Genomic DNA, 19,728 nt, shown 5'->3' with positions numbered 1-19,728 from the left:
ATATTCTGTCTACATTACATATCTGCAGAAAAATTTTCTAGTCCCGTGGACTTTTGATTTTTTGTGATTTTTGGCTCACGTAAGTGTAGCCCATGCGATGCTAACTTTTGTCTGTCTGTGCGTACGTGCGTGCGTGCGTGCGTATGTATGTATGTATGTATGTCTGTGGTAGAAACTTTAAAGGCATACTAACGCACTCCCGTGTTTACAAAGTGTAGTTTGCCCACAATCGATGTCAAACGCACCATAAGACCATTATAATGACGATACGTCACCATGCGCGGACCATAATACATGCATTACAGCTTGTTCTAGCCTCTGAAAAAGTGAGGATGTCAACAAAGCCGCGGTGTTCTCTCCCTTGCATCAACGTTACATGTGTTGCCAAATCTATAAATAGGACGATCCAGATCAAAATGAAAATTCAAATATCTCAACATTTAAGGGGTCCTAGACCACAATATTTTGCAGGGAACTTAATTTAGTCTGTCTCCAGCTGTTGGTAAAGCAATTAGCGTGTATAGTCATCGAGTACATATGGCTTTAACATTTCGTCATTTGAAGACGTCACATTATGACGTAAGAGGGTTAGACGTCACGCGAAGGAATTACTGAAAGTCTCGGTCATTATTTTGAGCGGGCCGAGACTAGTTGGCTGTCGTGTCCCTGTAAGTAGGCTACATGCAGACAGACAGATCTAGATCTAGTGTCTCGCTTTCTTGCACAGTGTCACCTATGCTTACTGTGTGTGTGTGTATGTCTTGACACATCTATGGTGTGACGGAGTGATTGAGTTTGTGTTACTGTTTGTCGATTTCTTACGTGAGCCTTGAAGGCTTCGCCTCTTGTTTTTAAATAACCAGGTGTCTTCTGATTTTGTGAAAATGGGCACATGAGGATAACGGCTGATATTCTACAGTACGAATGTACGTAGTAGCCACTTGCTAGATAATTGTGGGGGGAAGTGAAAGGAATACGTATTTGACCATAGCAAGAAATTACAGTTCAAAGCATGTGGGTATGTTTTTTACCGTCTTTTTTCATCAATTTTGCTTAGCGCAATTACTGTTTATGTCATATAAAGACGTAAACAAATGCCAGAGAGATATAGGGGAAGGGCTCCTAATATGGACCGCTTTTTGTTTCATGCTGATAACTAGCTTGTTTTCTTGCAAAGAATTTTCATTTTGTGTTTGGTGGTCCTGCTCTCTTAGCCACCGTTAGGCCTAATTAGAGTAAAATAACTTTGATAGACATTCACAAAAAAATAAATACAGACTAAAATCACAAATGGTCCATATTAGGAGCCTGGGCGCCTAATATGGACCAGTGGAGAGGCCTTCACGACTATGAATCGCTGTAAAAAGCCCCCTATACTTCAAAATAAGTGACATGATACAACTTAGTGTGCAGGTCAGACTAATTAAAATATGCTTTAAGATTTATCTGTTTTGGGTTGATGAGAGCATTATTTGAAGCACACCAGGAAACTAAAGAAGCTTATCAAAAACATAGTGAAAATAAGTGAAATTATCAACTTCCACGAAAAGAAGACCATTTGTTATATATTTTTTAAATCTCGAGGGCTAGTTATAGGTTATTTTCAGCAAGCTTCTTCATGAATTAATGAAAATAGCCTTTAGCTTTTATTTTCTTCGATTTGTTGAAGGTGATCCATATTAGGGGACTCACACATACTCAGTTTGATATTTTGCTATTATGTTTTGTTTGCAGTAGAAACTCGGGGTCAACACTGCTAAAATGTAACAAATACGGTCTAAGCTGTCATATATAGCAAGGTTTGTGTGATAAAATCTTTGGCTGCGGACAGAAACGAGTCCGTTTTAGGAGGCAAATTTAGAGTGAATGCTGCCAAAAGTGAACAAAATAGAAAAGCCTGACGGTTTTGAGGTTTGTGTTTCTGCAACTGTTTTGACATGTGCAAGTTATCCAGAGAGGATGAATACAGCGAATGAAATTGTTTTCAGCGCTCTAGCGCCGTTAGTTTGTCAGAACTGGAGGTGGTCCATATTAGGAGCCGGTCCGGCTTTAGCGGAGCCCTTCCCCTACGGAGTTCCTTAAAATTTGATATGTTGTAGCCCGTTCATTTTTCGAGCTATGGTGAAAATATGAATATCAAGTCCCATGCCAAAAAATGAAACTGCAGCCAGTTTACCAACCCCACCCCCTAAATTTTCAGGTTGCCATTTTACATTCCCCACATCCATAGACATTAATACATTTTAGAGATGAAAACAAGCAGAGCTTTCATATTTCACATACTTATAGCTTACTTTGTCAGACATACGTTTACCAACAGTCCGTGACCTTGACCCGCTACACAAGGTCACAGGCGAGTTTTGAAACTTTGTAACTATTCAATCTTTTGGCAAAACACAAACAGAAAAAGATTAAAAATCTACACTAAAAGTGTTTTAAATTCAATTTAAAATCAGGAAAATAGAATATATGCATTGTTTGAATTGAATGCAACAAGAATTGTAGAGTACAAAGAAGTTTGCATTTTTTTTTTTTTAGGGGCTTTTATATCTCTGTTTGTTTGCTTAACGCCCAGCCGACCACGAAGGGCCATATCAGGACGGTGCTGCTTTGACATATAACGGCGTGCGCCACACACAAGACAGAAGTTGCAGCACAGGCTTCATGTCTCACCCAGTCACATTATTCTGACACCGGACCAACCAGTCCTAGCACTAACCCCATAATGCCAGACGCCAGGCGGAGCAGCCACTAGATTGCCAATTTTACAAAGTCTTAGGTATGACCCGGCCGGGGTTCGAACCCACGACCTCCCGATCACGGGGCGGACGCCTTACGGGCTTTTATATGCCTTTTGTGTAGCGCTATCGCAGGTATTTTTCATATAGAAGTGTAAAAAAAAGTGCCTCAGAGATATACGGAGTTCCTTATTATTTGATATGTTGCAGCCCACTCATTTCTCAAGTTATGGTGAAAATATGAATATCAAGTCCCATGCCAAAAAATGAAACTGCAGGCAGTTTCCCAACCCTACCCCCTTCATTTCGCGGTCGTCATTTTACATTCCCCACATTTATAGACATCAACACATTTCAGATATGAACGCGAGAGTACATACACACACACACATATGACGTGTGCGCGCTCGCGCACACACACGCACATACCCTCTGCCTCACGCACGTACGCTCGCACGACTGAAGACTGAGAGACAGACAGACGGCATGCACACATCAGTGCACATACACACGCGGACGCACGCACGCACCCACGCACACACACACGACACACACACACACACACACACACACACACACACACACACACACAAAGGATATAATCAGTGTAGCCCATCCCCACTGATGCCCGTGTGTGTGCCGTGTGTGTGTGTGTGTGTGTGTGTGCCGCGTGTCACAGTGTGTGTGTGTGTGTCAGTGTGTGTGCGCGCATGTGTGCGTCAGTGTGTCAGTCATTGCGCGTGCGTGCGTGTCAATGTGTGTGTGTCATTGTGTGTATGTGTGTGTGTGTGTGTGTGTGTGTGCATATGGTTACATCCGAAATAGTTGATTATGGGGGTGGTCACATATGCAACACAGTCGATTATGGGGGTGGTCACATATGCAACACAGTCGCCTTTCTTTTACCTAACATACGCATTGTCCTGCTCAGATTACCTTTGTGCCTTGTGTTCCGTCATTCGCGATTCACAGCCAACCCAAGAAGACTGCTCAGGTTAATTTTTTGAGAAACAAGTTCCCAGCGGCATTTAACTTGACCAAGTACTCCGTGCTACCTATGCGCATGAGCGTTAATTCTTCAACTAATCAGCGCTAGCACGGAGTGCAAAAACTGAAAGTTACCGATGAACACTGATAATGACTAATTTTCACGTGTTAATGACTAATTTTCACGTGTTAGTTACTCATTTTCACGTGAACTGAAAATTAATAATTAACACGCGTTCTGTGTAATTAACAGTGATACTCACAGTGTTAATTATTAATTTTCACCGCGAACGGATTGCTTGAGCCAAAACTGAAAATGGTCATTTTCACGCGAAAATGAGTAATTAACAGGTGAAAACACTAACTGACAGTGTTAATTTGTAATTTTTCTTGCTGCACACACTGCACGCGTGGTCAAAGATGCAGCGCTGACCATAGGCACACGACCCCTTGTTGTCACAAGTACTGCATGCAAAACTCCTTCCTTGCAGTTCTGGGTCGGCTGTTGCTGTCCGTTTGTTGCGAGGCAACGTTGCCTATGGGCGGCACGGCCACAAAGAACCACACTGAGTGGCCAGGTGTGGGGCATCTGTCCCCCAGGAGAACTTGTCTGGGCCTGTCGCTGACGCCACTCGTCATCAAAGATCAGTACCCGGACTGCCAGGTGAAGCGACAGCCAAGTTCCCCTATCATGGCTGTGTATCTGATGTACTAGCAGCCACGTCAAACTCGGGGTCACTGTCCATCAGTTCCTGCAGGATCATCTTGGAGTTGGTGACAATCCAGGCCGATGGTGTTACCTTCTCCAGTTTGGGCTTTGAATTTAGTTTCAGCGAAATACCCCCTCCGAGGGTCACCTCCTCTTCTGCACCAAAACACTGGGATATAAAATCCACCACACGAAGTGCCGTCTCACCATTTATCTTTGTGGCTGCTACGCCTGACTGGATGTAAAGTCCAGCCATCAACTCCACAAGCGGCTTCACGTTGTTGGTGGCGTCGTCGTCAAGGGGGCTTCCATGCTGAGCGTGAAGTTTCCTCACCTCCGTACGGAGACGGATAAAGAGGCCCCTCGCCGGGAGCTTCAGAGCCTCCAAGCCTCCAAGTCGCTTTCGACGTTGAGCATGACGCTCATGTCGTCAAACCCTTGGGCACATAGTTCTTTCACGATTAGAGAAGGCAGGTTCTCACTCCAAGCAGAAAAAAAATTATCCATTTTCCGGTTTCTCTTTTCTCCAAAACAAAAAAATGCTTGTCGCTGCTTGCGCTGCTGCCGCTGCACTGACTGGCACTGCCGCTCCCTATCTATGGGTGGTCCCTTCCCGCCTATTTCTGTGACCTCCACCCCTCCCCCCCCTACCATCCTCAGCCCCTCCCTCCCTCCCCTTACATCATTCTTCCTTCCGTTCATCCGCCTTCCAAACCTCCACCATTCCTCATCTTCTCTCCCCCAGACCCGCATCCCTTCCTTGCTTCCTCATTCCCTCTACACTGAGTTTAAACTCTCTTTCTCCTTCCCTCGAAACAACGACCGGTCTTGGAGTAGGCCTATGCTTCCCCAATCTGGGACCCACGTCAGAAGAGCCTGGACTGAGACTCGTGACGCAGCGACGCTCCGCAAGGAGGATTCTGCGCGACTTCAAAACCACCAGTAACCGTGCAACGGGAACTCGTCTCCAGGCTCAAGCTGGACCCCCTCATACAACGGCGCACCGCGACCAAGGCCACCATGATGTACAAAATCATGAGTGGACTGGTCGAGGTAGCCCCAAGGGAATGCACACTGACACCGGTCCCAAGATCAACCAGGGGGCACACCACCACTGAGACTACAGGTCCCCCAGTCCCGCACAGACGCTCCCACAGAACATCGTTCTTCCCGTCAGCGATCCGCCGCCTCTGGAATACCATCCCCCAAGAGGCAGTGTGAGCGCAGACTCCCCCGAGGCCTTTGGGACCATCGTTGAGGCCTGGCTCCGAGGCGGCGCGAGCCCACAACTGAGCACCCCCTGTCAGAATCCACTCCCTCTGTCCCCGGGCCATTTCCGCATTAGATTCACCTCCCCTTGTATTAGATTCCCTTCCCCTCTCTCATTAGACCCATCCCCCTCTCTCCATCCCCAGCGACCCATAAGTAATTAGTAGTGATAAAGGTATAATCTATCACTCTTGCTCCACTCATTGTTCGTCCTGTTAGTGCAGTTTTGTCGGGGCCCAGTTGCTGCGCAAGGTAGCGCTGGATGGTAGGGATAGCACATCAGCCCAGCCGGGGCCTGAAATCGGGCGCCACGGCAAAAATGAGCGAAAAGCAATAGCTTGCCTACCAACCCACCACTGTTTTTCGTAGGTACACTATTATATCCACTTCATCTTTTACTCTGGGGAAATTAGGCGCACCAACCAAAATGAGGATCGTTGCCATGTAGAGGGATTTTCTCATAAATGACGTGAAGAAGAAGAAGAAGAAGAACACATTATTAATTTTCACGAACGGATTGCTTGAGCCAAAACTGAAAATAAGTAATTTTCACGCAAAAATGAGTAATTAACACGTGAAAACGCTAACTGACAGTGTAAATTAGTCATTTTCACGTGATAATGGTAACCCCAGGTTTTGGCATTAGTAAGCCGTCATAGGGATCGCCAACTCTGCGCGCGCCCTACGTAATACTGCTTGCGATGTCTCGCACAGCGCATATGAACGAGTAATGTGTCCAGCTTCCGGTGAAGCAGAAATGGATAGATCTCGGCTCGACATTTCTATTCAGGTTGGTTGTTATTTGTATGCTCTCAGTGATCTTCTTGTCGTTCGCTGATGCACTCAGTGATGAAATCGAAGTTAATGCTTAAAATAAATATCTCTAGCGAATCCGATTTAACTGTTTGTTTATTTTGGCACGAGAGTAAAAACGTAAACAATGCGAGCGATTCCATTTTCTGTTTAGTCTGAGAGGTAGTCTAATCCTGATTTGCATTTGGGTTGTTTAACGAGTTCATATTTTATTTGAGGAAGCTTTCAAATATTTATTGATTATGCGATTAATTTGTTTTCAGGAATCAACACAACTTGAGATGAAGCGCCTGTACCAAGACCGAAGCGACAACACTAAGCTTATGTGTATGTGTGTGCGTGTGTGGGCCTATGAGTATGAGGCTATATTCAAGTGTGCCGGTGTACGTGTTTGCGTGTGCAACAGAGAGAGGGCCGGGAGAGAGATGATAATGGAACTTAATTTAAAAGGATAGCGATTTAAGGCTACGCCTTTACAAAATGTCCTTACCTCTAAATAAAACAAAGTTTGAATAAATGACAAACAGAAAAGCGAGCCAGCAAGCAAACAAAACAACAACAAAAAAAGAGAGAGAGTATGTTTAGCATCATAGTGCACACAACTCGATTTCATGCATACTCAGTTGCAGGCAAAAGCATTCATTCATTAAGCATTTAAAAGTGAGAATTGAGTCTGGCAATTTAATTGTTGTATGTAAACATGAAATTGAATATTGTTATATGAAGTCTTATATCGCGCGCGTATCTCCAGACTCGGACTCAAGGCGCAGGGGTCTATTTATGATATAAGTATATTGATATAAATCCTGATTCTTTCAACAGTTTGATATATATATTCTGTTTGAAGAAAATTTAAGATATTTATCAATTATGCAAATAATTTGTCTTCAGGAATCCGCACATGAAGATGACTTGCCTGAACCAAGACCAAAGGAACAACTGCTGTGTATGTGCGTGTGTGTGCATGTGTGTGTGTGTGTGTGTGTGAGAGAGAGAGAGTGTTTAGCATGCCCACAAATCAATTCCATGCATACCTGCAAGCTCACACATTCCTGCAGCATCAACAAGTTTGAATTCTCTCCAACAACTTGTATTGTTTGATCTAAAAATATGAATATTTCATTTAAACAAAAAATAATGTTTTCGTGAGCTTGTGAAAACTTCAAACTACAGCACTAAATTCAAAGAAACACTTTCCCGTGTAAAATTTGATGCTGTTGAGACTCTAGGTGAAAAGGTGTACAGCCGCATCGAGAGAGTCGTGACAAAGATGGCAAAGGGAGAGATTACAGAGGATAAGATAAAAGATAAAGAACAGGCTTACAGGAGGCCTCAAAATATCCAAATGTGGGTGCCTAAAGTCGATCACTCAACAAAAAGTACAGATCTGAAAGCCCAAAGACAACAGAAACTGTTGCTGACTGCCACATACGCGCTTACCACAGCATGGGATTTGTGTTTAAATACAAAAAACACCAGTGTGTGCGGAGCTAGTCAGAAACATTGCTGACGCGACAGGTTTGCTACTGAAAGCAAGCCATGATGTGTCTATGGATAGACGTACAAAAGTTCTTAATGCTCCATCCGTCAACAAGAAATATCGGCGACTCGCCTCCTCTGACATACCAGTGACAGATATGTTGTTTGACGATCTAAAAGTTCCTTGTGCCAACATTGACTCAACGTCGAAACTTGGGTTGGCTGTAGAAAGATCGGCCACAGGCCCCAAACTATTCCCAGTGCCTTGATATCAAGCAAAAAACTGGGAACAGCCGATTTAGAGAGAGGGAAAAACTCACGGTCGGGGGTACCACGCTCAAAAGAACCAGTACCAGTTCCACAGTATCCTGAGAAAGAGCGAGCAGCCACAACAAGCCTAGGCTCAGTACCCAGCCAGCCAACTCCTTTTCTCAGCAGGGTGAGTACAAATTTTATTGAATCCAAAGTCCCATTTGAAGCAGGTAGACTTGACACAGTTTGCAGAGAATTGGGAAAAGGTAACGACAGATCCTTTTGTGTTGGGTATGGTATATGGCGCTCAAATTTCTCTTGAGGAAACATTTGATGTACACGCATGTACATCATGCAAAAATCAAGTTGAAGGCCACCTATCAACAACTATGGATGCAGAAATTGACAAATTACTGTCTATGCATGTGATTGAAAAATCTGCACATCAAGAAGGTGAGCGTGCTGGCGTGCGTGCGTGTTCGTGCATTTGTCTGTAATATGATAAAATGTTGCCTTTGATATGACTAATATATATATAGTTATGTCTCCAAGAAAGAATGAGTTTGCAGATATTTTTATTTTCTTCAGGCCAGAATGCTGTTCCCCCTGTTTGACTGTGCCTACCAGGGATTTGCTAGCGGCGATCTGGAAGCTCTTAATCGCCCAGTCATTCTCCAAAAACTTCGGTCTCTACAGTGAGTGATAAGGCTGCTTTTATTTTGTTTACACACTTTCGGTTTCAATTATATACGTTTTTTTGTTAAAAAAAAATGTCTATACCTATGTCAGTTAGTGTTTGAGTTTTTCATGAAGGAAAAGTGTTTTGGGTCCGTTCCTGAGCGCTTTCGAATGTCGCTTCTACTGAAGGTTGTTAGAGCTTCAAATACGATGCTAAGTGAAAAATGGCCCAAAGAGGCGTATTTGTTTCATTTCACAAATGTAAGGTGTTATAGTCAGCAGATACAAGTTTTACAGTTTATAATTTACTGACAACATCATTTCTACTGTCAAGGAAAGAGCACTCTGGGATGATACAGAACCTCATTTCTGAGAGAGAGATAGCGAGAAAGAGAGAGAGTGACAGACAGACAGACAAACACAGAGAGACAGACAGAGACAGTCAGAGAGAGAGAGAGTCGATAGAAGGAGAGAGAGGAAGATGGCAGACATTTCACGGCTCTTCTGTTTCTGTGCCAGACGAGAGAGTTGGCAACCTGTGCATCGTGACCAAAACGCCAGACGTGATCCCCCAGATCCGTTTACAGATGCAGATCATAGCGAGAACCATGTGGTCCAACCCCAGTCACCACGGTTGCCACCATCCTTGGCAACCCCGCCTACTTTGAGGAATGGTGAGTGCAGCTTTGGTATTATAGATATTGCATAATGAGGGTTGGGTTGTGAACGTGTTGCTGTTACTAGGACCGCCGTGTCATAGAGGGCGCTACCAGTCTAGCCGCCAAGCTGCGCCGGCCTCTGAGAAGCAGCTCCCAGAAGCCCATTCACTTGCCTTGATTAAGTCTATTGCCATATATACTTGTGGTGCGTTTTTGTACAAATAGATAAAGATGCAGTCGATGCCCCAGATTCTTCAAATTATCCAAAACGGTCAGATTAATAGTACAGCGCTGAAAGTCCACGAAATGGGGCACTGGCCTTTGGCTAGTACTTCTCATAATTTACTAGCCAGAGAGCAAATTTTAATATTTTTACTCGCCAAACCAACCATTTGTTTCAGCAACTTTACTCACATTTGGCGAGTAGATTAACATTTCTACTCGCCATTTATATGTTTTTACTCGCCATGGCGAGTAAAATACTCGCCATGGCTAGTAAAATACTCGCCACTTTCAGGCCTGTAGTATCCCTTTGAATTAAGTGGTACCTGTGTTGCGTGCTTCAGGAAGGCCCAAGTGGCCACCATGGCCAACCGTATCAAGGACTGATAGATGATGTTCAACAAGCTGCGACAGAGGAAGGTGCCAGGGACCTGGAACCACATCTTACAGCAGATTGGCATGTTCAGCTTCACACGTGAGGACTTAACTCCATGCCACGCTCTCTCTATCTCTCACTATCTCTCTTTCTCCCTCTCTCTTTCTCCCTCTCTCTTTCTCTCTATCTCTATCTCTCTCTCAATCTCTCTCTCTCTCTCAATCTCTCTCTCTCTCTCTCTCTCTCTCTCTCTCTCTCTCTTGCTCTCTTTATTTTCGTTCTGCCGCGTGTGTGCAAGCCTGGTGTTCCCTTGAGAACAAATGTTTCAATAAGGGAAAGGTTTTGCTATACAGTAGAACCCCCTGTTTACGACTTTGGAAAAACCTTGAAAATTAGGTCGTAAAAAGGGGGGGGGGGGGGGGGGTCTTAAAAGGGGGGTTTGAGTTTTTGGCCGGTCCGTCATGAATTTGGTTGCAGTGTATGTACTGTCATGTTTACACACAAACACACAGTTGCAGTTTACTGTCATATCAAAATACACACACACACACACACACACACACACACACACACCCAAACACATTACAGCAGAACAACTTGAACTCAAATTTCAAAGAAAATTTACTCATGGCGTAATGCTCGCTCCCCGCTGAGTGAAGCACATTTGACATTGTGGCACAACCAGTAAAATCCGAATGTCCTAACTCGATAGAAAGCATAACGACTTTTCTCCCGAATCATCTTTCTGCTCATATGAATGATTCGTCGCCTTGCATCGCTAAACTTGACCACGATCGTTGAGGTCTTTGTACAGGCTCCTCTCTTTGCGTACTTTCGCTTCGCTATCCTTCTCACCATCTAGATAACACCGAGTCATTATCCTTGACGACACACAGGATTTTTGTATTCCCGACTCCTAAGGAAGTCGCCGCGGATTGCCACTTCGCTCGATTAGCGATTACTTTATTAGCTCTCTACTCAAGAGTCGGCGCTTTCCTTTTTCTTTCGCGAATCTTTGTTTGTCAACAAGACAGTCGTCGTGACAAGATAGCGTGCAGAAAAAAACGGATGTATCAGGATCTCGCGCGCGCGAGATTTCGTTTTTATTTCTTCTCGCGATAGTTGGAGGAGCGAGAGCCGCCATGTTGTGTTTTCGTATGCTCGAAATATGCGCAAAAGTCGTAAATCATCCCAAAAAGCTTGGTCGTAAGTCGCGTTTTGGGTCATTATTCTTGACGATACACAGGATTTGCGTCTTCCCGACTCCTAAGGAAGTCGCCGCGGATTCTATCGTGCGCGAGATTTAATTTTTTTTTCGTCTCGCGATAGTTCGAGGAGCAAGAGCCACCATGTATTGTTTTCGTCTGCTCGACTACAAATGCGCGAAAGTCGTAATTCACCCCCAAAAGCTCGGTCGTAAGTCACGTTTTGGGGTGAGTCGTTCACTGGGGGTTCATTATATAGTAGAATACATCCGTGGTAGCAAAATCGGTCGTAAAAAGGGGGTGGTCGTAAACAGGGGGGTCGCTAAGGGGGAGTTCTACTGTATCTGGTTACCTACGCACAGCACTCTAAGAAATGTTTGCTCCGGGCTTGTGCGTTGAATAAATTTGGTGAATTTTGGTTAGATTATTGTACATGGTTATTTCTCTACCTGTTAATTGGAGTGAAGTGAAGTAAAGTGTGAAGGAACGAGCCAAAAACATATGTACGAGCTAAGATTTGGGTCCTTCTGTTCTTCCCGTGTGAATGTGTGCTTGCACACGCGTGTGTGTACGCATGCCTGCGTGTATGCAGACGGGTGCTTGATCTTGACGACATTGTTAATGTGCATGCAGGTGTTCGACGTAGATGGACTTCTCATGCAACATCATGGGGATGTATGTACCGGTATAAGCGAAGTGGTGTAGATGGACTTCTCATGCAACATCATGGGGATGTATGTACCGGTATAAGCGAAGTGGTGCACCGGGTCCAACCAAGATGCAATTTCTGCAATGTTTCCATTCATTCTGTTTTCAATGGTTACATCTGCGATTTACTGTATCTAGGATATCATCGTCATTTACTACAACCTATTTTGAATGTTCCAGCGGACAAATTCCGCGTGATGGTGGAAAAGCATCATGTCTACATGCTGTTGAACGGACGTATCAGCATGGCAGGACTGACCACCAAGAACGTGGACTACGTTGTGGATGCTATACAGGACGCCATCAGCTCGCATCCCACACCAAGTGCATAACCTTTCTTCTTGTGCTAGTTATACATGTACAGCGTTGAGGCATTCGCAGTGCTCCACAGTTATTTATCATGAGACTTGCATAACATTTCTTCTTGTGCTAGTTCCAGTGTTAAGGCATTAGCTGTGCTTCACCTTAATAGACGATGTTCGGAAATAACTCTGTCGGCCCGGTTTGTATGGCCTGTGAAAGAGTGAATATCCTTGCTTTTAGTGGGACAAATAAATCACACGTGCTCCTTGTCCAGCGGGTATCTAAAATGTATTGCTCTCATTTGCGTGAAATCCGAAATTATAATGTCTATAATTAAATGTGCCATAACCTAATCTTTCTTGTTTTTGTATTTATTTATTCACATTAAAATCTTATTCGCCTGAGATAATCGCTTTTTGTGTTACAGTGCTGTTTATTTATGTAATATTTTGATTTGGCTGCAGCTTTGTTTTAAATGTAACCGGAAGTGCATTGCTGGTTTTGTTGCCACTCAAATATGGTTAGAACTTTTTTTCTGAACGTACCTCACTAAGGAAAAGTAATTTATTGTTTGAAGAAGCTGGACTGCACCGTCTTTGGTCACTTTAGGACACACACTGGACAAGCAAATGTCTGTTACAGAATTTTTGTAGATCTCAGTTTTATTATCGATTTGAATTGCATATAGTTCTTTGTACCATGTTCAAATCACTTATACCTGCCTGAAAAGGAAAAATATAATCAAGCATATTTTTATGCAACTAGAATTGGAAAACAAGACAGTGCAGTCAACCAAGAACATGCAGGCACATATATACACGCACGCACATATGCCTCACACACACACGCACACACACACACATGCGTAAGACGAAAATGAAGACAAAGATATTAGATACTTTTCCAACATCTAAGCATTATCGGTGATCTTCTGTCCTTGTTATTTATTAATGTCCTTCTTGCTTAGTTCTGTGCTTGTAAATTGTTGTGGTTTACGAAAAACGAATGTTATTGGCTGTACGGTAGCACATGTCCGGTGCACTTTTCGCTTTGTGAATACAAATTTAAGCTAAGGATCGCAGGTTACCTTAAAAGGTCAAAACATGTTTACACATTCCCCTTTATTTTTGCCTGCAAACCTACATTTTCTTTTGTGAACTTAACGCAAGTGATATCAAAGAAGCAATGCGTGTAAGAGGGATTGATTTTTACATGTTACTGAACTGACATTAAAATAGAAACATCGTAGTCTTCTTCTTCTTCTTTGTTCATGGGCTTAGACTCCCACGTTCACTCATGTTTTTTGCACGAGTGGAATTTTACGTGTATGACCGTTTTTACCCCGCCATTTAGGCAGCCATACGCCGATTTCGGGGGAGAAACATCGTAGTAATTTACAAGGGTTTGTTGTGTTTTTGTGCATTAGTTTTTCAGTGATCAGGAATTATGACAAGCCCCTGGAGCAATTTTTTGATTAGTGCTTTTGTGAACAAGAAACAATTGACAAGTGGCGCTATCCCATCTCCCCCCTTTCCCCGTCGCGATATAACCTTCGTGGTTGAAAACGACGTTAAACACCAAATAAAGAAAGAAAGAAAGGAATTATGACAAGATTTGATTTCATTGACCCCATTGACCAAAATCAACTATGATTTGCTTTCATTCAGTAAAGAAATAAAATTATATATACTATGAAACTTACTTTTGTTTCTTGCACAATTATGATGTACGCTTGTGTTGGATGGAGTATATGGGCGATGTTCATTGTTTTTCCTCGCATTGCTTTGCCAAAGGTATGGTTCACAAATGATGGTAACATGTTAGTTTTGCGTCGCATTTAAATGGTTATTTTAATTTTTCATTTGTTTTTCTAATGTTTGGCTGATTAGCTTTTGTCACTAAAAGAAAATATTCCGGGATTCTTGTATTTCAAGGGAGATAACTCTTTATGTTTATGTGTCAGAATTTTTTTTTTATTGGATTAGATAGACAGTAGGGACAGACAGACTGAGAGACATAATAATCATGTAGACGACAGTATGACTGTGTGTGTGTGTGTCTCTCTCTGTCTGTATGCGTGTGTGTGTCAGTGTCTGTCTGTGTGCGCGTGCGTGTGTGTGTCTGAGTCTGTGTGCGTAGGCGTGTGTGCAAGGTGGGTGTGTGTGTATCTGCGCGCGCACATGGGCTCCGTATCATCAGTCAGTTAAATATGCGACGAAAAAAAATCTCCGTTTTTGCCAGTCTGAATGTGACAAGACATCACTGCAACCAAAGAACCAGGAAGAGTAAAACTGCAAGGTGTCTGAGCGAGCCTCTGTCAACAAGAGATCACGTGTTTACTGACATGAGTGTTAAGGATGGAAAATTGCAAACTTCATGGCCGTACCAGCTCAACGATCGCAATGTTAATTCCTCCCGATCTAGTCATAGTACTGTATAACGCATATTTCAGATGAGATCTATATTACCCAATATTGACGGACTGTGTGATGATATCTTCTGCTATGGTCTGTTGAGACAGTGATATCAAAATCGAGACCGGAGGTCGAGATTTTGATATCACTGTCGAAACAGACCAATAGCAGAAGATATCGTCACACAGTCAGTCAATGTTAGATATATTGCTAATTCTCTGGACATTTTGTATTTACTGTACAGAAATTACAAAAGTATTTGTCTCAGTTTTGGCTGTTCCACATCCCTCCCTCTGATTATTATTTCTTTTTGTTCACTCTTTTCTTGTACTTTTCAGTATTTAAAAATGTCTTTTCTTTCAAAAAGTCTTCAGTCACTTGCTCAACTAAATTCTGGGATCATTACATTTTCATATATATATATATATATTTGTTTGTTTTTAAATTCAGGTGTTTTTGTTTTTGAAGTGGGGAAGCAATAAAGAGGTCGTCGATATCAAAACTGATATCGACGGAAATGTCGTCGATATCACTTTTTACAATGAGCTCAGTTTTGCCCAATTGACCAATGGAAATCCACGTAACATATGAAATAGCAATATATATTTCTACGTTTGTACATGTACTTTCAGTTTCTGGGGTAAGGACATCACAACCAAACTATCATCAACAACAACATCACACAGACGCAAGCATAATCAAAAGCACGCACGCACGCACTGAGGCACACACAAACGCGCACACTCACACACATACACGAACACACACAAACACTCAGTACACGCACACTCTCCGAGGCTCAGTCTCTCTCTCTTTCGGCACACAGATACACACACACGAACATACTCACACAAACACACAGACCAGCATACGTACACACACACACACTCTCATACACTGAGATACATAGTGCACACACACACACACACATGCACGCGCTTTCTTTCTCTCTCTCTCACACACACACAGACGTATGCACGCGCTCTCTTTCTGTCTCTCTCCCCGGGCTCCCTCTCTCTCTCTCTCTCTCTCTCACGGCACACACAAACACACACACACACTGACGCACACTCTCTCTCTCTCTCTCTCTCTCTCTCTCTCTCTCTCTCTCTCTCTTTCACACAGATACACACACACTCTCACACAGCCATACATAAACACGCACGCACGGCAAACACACACACACACGCCGCATGCACGCGCTCCCAGCCGGGCTTTCTAACTTTCTCTCTCTCTCTCTCTCACACACACTGACAAACCGGCATCAGTACACACACCGGCAAACGTATGCACGCGCTCTCTCTCTCTCTCCGAGACTCTCTCTCTCGGCCGAGGCTCTCTCTCACACTGACACAAACGCACAAACACACACACACACAACAACAAACAACAACAACCAACAAGACTAATTTCAGAGCGTGACACAGCCGATACACTGCCACGCTCACCATTAGCTGGTGCTGTAAGCCTAATGTCCACATTACGTGTTGTGACAGCCTTCGAGGTAGATCACACACGGTATTTAGAGGGGTGTATTATTATGCCAAGGCTATAATCAGTCGTGCAATGTTCCCTTCAATGGACCCTATAGAAAACACCTCACGCGGTACAGTCAGTTTGGCGACAAGCAAGCAGTTGCGTCGACTTGTACTGAAAAAGCCTTCGTAAATGGCGCTATATTTAGTGCTGTCGTTCGTTCCCTCCACCCTCACCCTCACACAAAACCCATCCTTTACAGGAAAACTCAATGAAATGTGCAGCCACACACAGCCTCAACGTATTAGTCTTGTCACAGTGAAAGCGAAGTCAGCACGGAATGGTAATAAAGCACACAGGGGCTTTTTCCGATGACGTAAGATTGGTTTTTGAGCTAAGAGCGTGTGTGAAGAGCAAATCGATGCCAGTAGGTTACTTTGTCATGCTGCAGTTCAGACGAAAGAACATCTGCACGCCGTCAGTATTGATTACAGTCCCAGACCAATTCCTCTTTCAGCGTTCGATCGTCTGGGGTTTAACCGAGTGTGTCGGATCAGCTTATCATGGTTCAGCCTGTGATTGATCTGAATGGTCCGGGTAAGTGCTGAATTAAATCCGTTTACTTGACAGTTATTTTTCAACACAGAAATGAAACAGAAACTCAATTCCTCTGTGTGTGTGTGTGTGTGTGTGTGTGTGTGTGTGTGTGTGTGTGACAGCGCGCACACACGTGTGCTGTGCCTATTTTTTGAATGCTTTTCTAAATGAGACTACTCAACGACTGGCCGTCAATGTTGATTTCATCAGTCTGATTAGTGTCTATAACTATACATCAAGTGCGTGTGGTTTGTTATTTTGTACGTCCATTCAACTATAGGCTATTCTGTGTTTAGCCTTTGCATCCGTATGTTTTAGCTAAACAATTGGTTTAAACAAGACTTTATTCAATTAGTATCGTGACATAAACAACATATGGCATTTAGGATTTCTCATCAGCAAAACATTAATCATTTAAGGCTTTATGCAGGTGGCACCAGTGCAAGTCTGTCGTTCACTGCTTTCTAAGATTGCTCTCGCGATGCCAGACATCATTGTCACTGTCGAGACACCACGCAACGGTGCAGTGACGGGAGACAGAAAACAGAACAATGAAGAAGCTCTATATTATCGATTGCGGTCTCTTATTGATCTGTGTGTCTCGGCCCGTGAGCAACGGAATTCTTAACACCTCTCATAAATAACTTGGTCGTGTGTGTGTGTGTGTGTGTGTGTGTGTGTGTGTGTGTGTGTCAGTGTGTGTGTGTCTTGTCCGGTGTGCCGTGTGTGTGTGTGAGTGTGTGTGTGTGTGTCAGTGTGTTTGTGTGTGTGTGTGTGTGTGTGTGTGTGTGTATGTGTGCGCGAGCGTGTGTGTGTGTGCGTGCGGCGCGTCAGCGTGTGTGTGTGTGTTAGTGAGTGTGTGAGTGTGTGTGTGTGTCAGTGTGTGTGTGTGCGTTTGCGTGTACGTGCGTGTGTTTGTGCGTGCGTGCGTGTGAGCGCGCGCGCGCGTCTGTGTGTGTGTATATGTGCGTGTCACGCGCCGCGCGCGTGTGTGTGTGTGTGTGTCCTTGTTTGTTGTTTGCTCCTTTGTTGAGTGGCACCAGAGACAGTAGTTGACACAGCGGCACTATTGTCGGTGATCATCTTATTCTATTATTACTCGTGGCGCTGTATTGAGCCACCGTCTTCACAATAGCACTTTCCCCGAGGTGCCCACCCAGTCCTGGTAAAACAAATTTTTAGACATAGCTATGTGTGTTCTAATCTTGAATGAATGCATAATTTAAGTGTGCTTTCGTTTGACACATCTGAATCTACACTGCCTTAAATTTGAAGGCGTGGTTTTGGAGGGCACTGTGACATATGTAGGCTACTGTACATAAATTATATTCCACCAAATTGACGGGCTTACACGGCGCACACACATCCCTGCACCAGGATACTTGTGCAGCCTTTTGCACACGTCTTAACAAACGGAGACCTTTTTAGATCATGTCCTCTGCAAGCTTAAACCACAGACACACAATGAACTCTATGTTTCTGGTGAGACTATGTGTTTGTCAGCGCGTTTGCTTCGGTGGCATGTCAGGCCTTTCCAGTCGTTCACTGTGACTAACCTCACCTACGTGATTAGCCGTTGCACGGAAGGCCTTATAGCTTGGAGCGACACAGCAACCGTACAATTAGCGTAAAACACAGAGGGCCCACTTCCAGCTGAGATAAGTCTCTTATACCTGTAATAATCCTCTGGCGGCTGCTCTGTCCCACATACACCTGTGTCTCGCTCAGTTGGCACAACAAATATTCATTTCAAGCACAAGCGCGCTTTTCTGTCCTTGTCAGTTTCAAGTTCCAGTTTCCCGTCCGAACGGCTTAACGTTGTTAGAAACGGAATAGCGCTAAATGTCGATACGGCTCAGGACAAACCAGTTTTCGTCCGAAGACTGAACCGGTACGGAGACGTAGGTTTTCTTGTCGTCCACTCAGTTGTGGGAAAATCATATGCGAGTTGTGTGCCTGCGTCTCAGTGGCGGGCTTGACACTCTCTCATACATGTCCCCTCTCCGTTCGGCTTTTCTGTTTCCCCCTTAGACCTTTCTTCATCAGTGCTTCAGCTGCGTAGGTCGGGAATGCCGTATCTCCCTCCCTCCGTGTGATAAAGGTGCCGCGAATAATATATATGTCAGTGAGGGTGACACTCTGTTTTCACTTGGGACAGTGTGGTAGCTGACTCTCACACACACTGACACACAAACACACACAGCTGTTGATCTTTTCTTATTCCATTCACTATTCGCTGCTGAAAGCTGTGTATCAGTGTTCGTGTGGTAGGAACTGTGTTATTTAAACATAGCCTGGGCTCTACATGCTTATCATGAATGTTTCAACGGCGCTGCCGTGGCAGGTGTCGAGTGCCAAGTGTGGGTAGGTTGGGTAGACTCGGGTGGATTTCGGCGGCTGTTCAGTGGAGACTGGAACTCCGACGTGTATCAGCCGGAATGTTTAAGGCACTGACCGCGGGACCCTGCTCGGCCTTCATGGTCGTTCCCTGCCGTTGCTAAGGCGTGTGATTCTGGACGAACAGGTGTAAAAACATACTGCACTGCAACTGATGTAACCAGTAAGTTATTCTTTATCTTACGTTTTGTACCATGATTTGAGTGAGGTTTACTTGCAGTGGGGCTTGATCGTAAGCTCAGTGTTGCTTTCTGAAAAGTGGCAGGGATACTGATTGTTGGACGACTGACCACCACTGCTTGGCTGCAATTTACCTTGATTGCCGATCGTGAATACACACACAAACCACTACACGCACACGCACACACCGGCACACCACACCGACACACACACACACTCAGCGGGCACCCACGTACGCACGCACGCACGCACGCACACACACACAC

At 44.1% G+C, this 19,728-nt stretch overlaps 2 protein-coding genes across 6 annotated transcripts in view; both read left to right on the top strand.

The window, feature by feature from the left end:
- Window positions 1-6,417: 6,417 nt before the first annotated feature.
- Window positions 6,418-14,438, top strand: LOC138981587 (aspartate aminotransferase, cytoplasmic-like). Of its 4 annotated transcripts, none has more exons than XR_011460663.1 (8): window positions 6,418-6,493; window positions 6,780-6,843; window positions 7,408-7,462; window positions 7,746-8,434; window positions 8,836-8,942; window positions 9,445-9,599; window positions 10,151-10,281; window positions 12,276-14,438. XR_011460663.1 is itself a non-coding variant. In XM_070354555.1 (7 exons), exons 6-7 carry the CDS (start codon window positions 10,197-10,199, stop codon window positions 12,425-12,427), a joined length of 237 nt encoding a protein of 78 aa, XP_070210656.1. In that variant the 5' UTR covers window positions 6,418-6,493; window positions 6,780-6,843; window positions 7,408-8,434; window positions 8,836-8,942; window positions 9,445-9,599; window positions 10,151-10,196; the 3' UTR covers window positions 12,428-14,438. The 4 variants fall into 4 exon arrangements, 2 of the variants coding, with proteins under 2 accessions (XP_070210656.1, XP_070210657.1); XR_011460664.1 differs by having other exon boundaries at window positions 7,408-7,466; XM_070354555.1 differs by having other exon boundaries at window positions 7,408-8,434.
- Window positions 14,439-16,606: 2,168 nt separating this feature from the next.
- Window positions 16,607-19,728, top strand: part of LOC138981586 (uncharacterized) — a 76,448-nt gene continuing 73,326 nt past the window's right edge. Inside the window, exon 1 of one of the 2 annotated variants that reach the window (XM_070354552.1) lies at window positions 16,607-16,885. The gene's annotated coding sequence lies outside the window, so the exon portion shown is untranslated. Of the gene's footprint in view, window positions 16,886-18,704; window positions 19,446-19,728 lie in introns of those variants that run through there. The other variant, XM_070354551.1, reaches the window with a different exon arrangement.

Source organism: Littorina saxatilis, linkage group LG12 (genome assembly GCF_037325665.1).
Source record: "Littorina saxatilis isolate snail1 linkage group LG12, US_GU_Lsax_2.0, whole genome shotgun sequence".
Taxonomy (NCBI): domain Eukaryota; kingdom Metazoa; phylum Mollusca; class Gastropoda; order Littorinimorpha; family Littorinidae; genus Littorina; species Littorina saxatilis.
The sequence above is the reverse complement of the archived record's forward strand: the minus strand, read 5'-3'. Positions and strand labels throughout refer to the sequence as shown.